General features: G+C 50.8%; 1 protein-coding gene across 1 annotated transcript; it reads left to right on the top strand.

The window, feature by feature from the left end:
- Window positions 1-1,866: 1,866 nt before the first annotated feature.
- On the top strand, window positions 1,867-3,815 carry CCIN (calicin). Its single transcript, XM_003943782.4, has one exon. The coding sequence runs from the start codon at window positions 1,983-1,985 to the stop codon at window positions 3,747-3,749; it is 1,767 nt and encodes a 588-aa protein (XP_003943831.1). The 5' UTR covers window positions 1,867-1,982; the 3' UTR covers window positions 3,750-3,815.
- The last annotated feature ends 635 nt before the right edge of the window (window positions 3,816-4,450 follow it).

A 4,450-nucleotide genomic window follows, 5' to 3' on the forward strand; every position in this document is an offset into this window, starting at 1 on the left:
AGGCTGGAGTGCAATGGCGTGATCTCAGCTCACCTCTGTCTCCCGGGTTCAAGCAATTCTCCTGCCTCAGCTTCCCAAGTAGCTGGGACTACAGGCATGCGCCACCATGCTAATTTTTGTAGTTTTAGTAGAGATGGGGTTTCACTATGTTGGCCAGGCTGGCCTCGAACTCCTGACCTCAAGCCATCCACCCACCTTGGCCTCCCAAAGTGCTGGGATTATAGGCGTGAACCACCACACCCAGCCTAATTTTTGTATTTTTAGTAGAGGCAGGGTTTCACTGTGTTGGCCAGGCTGGTCTTGAACCCCGCACCTCAGGTGATCTGCCTGCCTCGGCCTCCTAAAGTGCTAATATTACAGGCATGAGCCACTGTGCCCTGCATGGAGTTTTATTATTACTCAAATCAGCCTCCAGAGCATTGGGGGAGCAGAGTTTTTAAGGATAACTTTGTGGGTAGGGGAAAGCCAATAAGCCAGGAGTGCTGCTGACTGGTCAGAGACGAAATCTTCGGGAGTCAGAGCTGTCTTCTTGGGCTGAGTCAGTTCCTGGGTGGGGGGCCACAAGATCAGATGAGGTAGTTTATCAGTTTGAGTGGTGCCAGCTGATCCATCAAGTGCAGGCAAAGCATCTCAAGCACTGATTTTAGGAGTAGTTTAGGGAGGGTCAGAATCTTGTAGCCTCCAGCTGCATGACTCCTAAACCATAATTTCTAATCTTGTGGCTAATGTTAGTCCTACCAAGGCAATCTAGTCCCCAGGCAAGAAGGAGGTCGGCTTTGGGAAAGGGCTGTTACTGTCTTTGTTTAAACTATAAACTATATGTATAGGTTTCTCCAAAAGTTAGTTCAGCCTTTTCCAAGGAATGAATAAGGCCAGCTTGGAGGCCAGAAGCAAGATGGAGTCAGCTAAGTTGATCTCTTTCACTGTCTTCGTCATAATTTTGCAAAGGGGGTTTCAAGCGGAGATGGCACCACTGCACTCCAGCCTGGGCAACAGAGCAAGACTCTGTCTCAAAAAAATAAAAATAAACTCATAATAATCTTTGAAGCAAGTACTACTATCAAATATTAGTTGTATCTCACAGAGGAGGAAACAGGTTTAGAAAGTCTGAGCCACTTGCCCATGTCCACCCTTGATGGAGACACTTGGAAAAGTGGGAGGAACATTCTAGTTTGCCATGGAGCTGAAATAATCTGGGCTTTAAAGGCCCTCCAGGCCCCAGTTTGTGGTTAACCCCTGCATCCGTGCTCCAGGGAGTGGCCTCCACCTCTCCATCTTGAAGGAGAATAATGTCCGCGGCCACCAAGGGCAGAAGCCAAAGGGCAGAACTTTTCTCTGATGCCCAGGAGCCTTGGCAGGAAGAGTGCTTGGAAAGTTGAGAGTCAGAGACTGGGGAAGCTGGGTAGTCAGGAACTTCTAGAATGGTAGGAAGAGTGCCAGGTTGCTAAGGTTCTTGGCCTTGCTCTGCTTCCAATAGGCTATGTGATCTTAAGCAAGTCCCTGCTTTTCTCTGGGCCTCAGTTCCCCTCAAAATGAGAGGATTCTTCTAGAAGCTCTGATCATCTCTTCCCTTTACCCCACCTCCACTTATCTCTCCTACACAAACTTCTCCCCACTGCCCCACCTAGCCTGGCTCTGACATTCCAGAAGCCTCGAACTGTTCAAAAGTTCCAGGTGGGATTTGCTGCCCATCCCTGCGGTTCCTTCTGAGCTCTGGGCCCTGGCTTTAGGTCCTGGTAGAATATGTCACCTTGACAGGTTGGAGAGATCAGAGGGGAGGAAGCTTCAGTGCCTCTGAGACAGGCCTAAGGAAGGCCTGCATTGTGATGACCTCATCCACTCTATGACATCATCCTCACTCCCACCCTCTCTTCTCCCTGGTCAACTGCTCTGCAAACAACCATCAATCTGAATCCCAAAGGCCTGAGAAAGTCTGTTCTCCAGTACCTGCTGCTGATCTGTTTCAGCCAACAAGAAACACCATGAAATTGGAATTCACCGAGAAAAACTACAACAGCTTCGTGCTGCAGAACCTGAATAGACAGAGGAAACGCAAAGAGTACTGGGACATGGCCCTGAGCGTGGACCACCACGTCTTCTTCGCACATCGCAACGTGCTGGCTGCTGTCTCCCCGCTAGTGAGGAGCCTCATCTCCAGCAATGACATGAAGACCACCGATGAGCTCTTCATCACCATTGACTCTAGTTACCTGAGCCCAGTCACAGTGGACCAGCTCCTGGACTACTTCTATAGTGGCAAGGTGGTGATCTCTGAGCAAAACGTGGAGGAGCTGCTTCGTGCGGCTCAGTATTTCAACACACCACGCCTTCGAATTCACTGTAATGACTTCCTTATTAAGTCCATCCGCCGTGCCAACTGCTTGCGCTACCTATTCTTGGCCGAGCTATTTGAGCTCAAAGAGGTATCAGACTTAGCTTACTCTGGCATTCGTGACAACTTCCACTACTGGGCCAGTCCTGAGGGCTCCATGCACTTCATGCGCTGTCCCCCTGTTATCTTTGGCCGCCTGCTCCGTGATGAAAACCTTCACGTACTCAATGAGGACCAGGCTCTCAGCGCACTCATCAATTGGGTATATTTCCGGAAGGAGGAACGGGAGAAGTATTTCAAGAAGTTCTTCAATTACATCAGTCTCAATGCTGTCTCCAACAAGACATTGGTGTTTGCCAGCAACAAGCTGATGGGCATGGAGAACACCTCATCCCATGCAACACTGATTGAGAGTGTCCTGATGGACCGTAAGCAGGAGCGGCCATGCAGCCTGCTGGTCTACCAGCGGAAAGGGGCCCTGCTCGATTCAGTGGTCATCCTCGGTGGCCAGAAGGCCCATGGCCAGTTCAACGATGGAGTGTTTGCCTATATCATCCAGGAGAACCTGTGGATAAAGCTCTCTGACATGCCTTATCGGGCGGCAGCACTTAGTGCCACCTCTGCTGGTCGCTACATCTACATCTCTGGTGGCACCACTGAGCAGATTTCAGGGCTGAAGACGGCCTGGCGGTATGACATGGATGACAACTCCTGGACCAAGTTGCCCGACCTGCCCATCGGGCTTGTCTTCCACACCATGGTGACCTGCGGGGGGACAGTGTATTCAGTGGGCGGGAGCATTGCCCCAAGGCGGTATGTCTCCAACATATATCGCTATGATGAGCGGAAGGAAGTCTGGTGCCTGGCAGGGAAGATGAGCATCCCCATGGATGGCACCGCCGTGATCACGAAAGGCGACCGGCATCTGTACATTGTCACTGGACGGTGCTTGGTGAAAGGTTATATCTCCCGGGTCGGGGTAGTGGACTGCTTTGACACCAACACCGGGGATGTGGTCCAGTGTATCACTTTCCCCATTGAGTTCAACCACCGGCCCCTGCTCTCTTTCCAACAAGACAACATCCTCTGCGTGCACAGCCACCGGCAGAGCGTGGAAATCAATCTGCAGAAGGTAAAGGCCAGCAAGACAACCACCTCAGTGCCTCTCTTGCCCAACAACTGCCCTTTGGATGTGTCCCATGCTATATGCTCCATTGGAGACAACAAGGTGTTTGTATGTGGGGGTGTCACCACCGCCAGCGACGTCCAGACAAAGGACTACACCATCAATCCAAATGCCTTCTTGCTGGACCAAAAGACAGGCGAGTGGAAGACCCTGGCTCCCCCACCAGAGGCACTGGACTGTCCTGCCTGCTGTCTAGCCAAGCTACCTTGCAAGATTCTTCAAAGAATTTAAACAACATTTTAAGTGGGAGAATAAGTAAATGCATTATTATTCACAATTTAATGAGAAAGAGAGGAAGATGGCCTGTTGGTTCCTTCTTACTGTTCCAGTCCACACTTGGTCCTGAAGTTGGAGATCCTGGGTAGGGCTGCTTCGCAGTGGGTGGAAACTCAAGGCCACTATGTCACTGGAGGTCTCCAACAGGGGCTGGAAAGGAACCCCTGGTGGGTGGGACAGGCCTCTCCCAGGCCTGGCCAAGGCAATGTCTGTCTCCTATTCTCTATCCCTGTGGTCACCTCTCAGGCTTCTGTTAGATTGACAGGTAAACATCGCTGAGAGCTGTGAAGCATTGAGCTCCTCTAGTACCCACTTCCCTTGGGTCTTCCGTGAAAGTAGGAGAGGACCTGTCCCAGGTCTGAAAGAGGAACCTCATGGCCAGGAGGGAGAAGGTGATCTAGGCAAGGCACAGAAAAGAGGGCAGAAGGAACGGGAGAGGCAAGGTGGCTTGGCTACTATATTTGCCTATGCAGCTATGGTAGTTTGTGTCTCATTTGTGGGCAAGATGGAGGTTTCTTACAATTGTTTCTAGTAAGCCAGTTACATTGATTACTTTCTCCAGGAATGTGAGCCTGAGGGACTGGGGATTAAAGAAAGGCCAGTAAAGGGAGAAGAAAGAAACATATATCTTGGCCGGGCATGGTGTCCCAGCACTT

Source organism: Saimiri boliviensis, chromosome 2, assembly GCF_048565385.1.
Source record: "Saimiri boliviensis isolate mSaiBol1 chromosome 2, mSaiBol1.pri, whole genome shotgun sequence".
Taxonomy (NCBI): Eukaryota; Metazoa; Chordata; class Mammalia; order Primates; family Cebidae; genus Saimiri; species Saimiri boliviensis.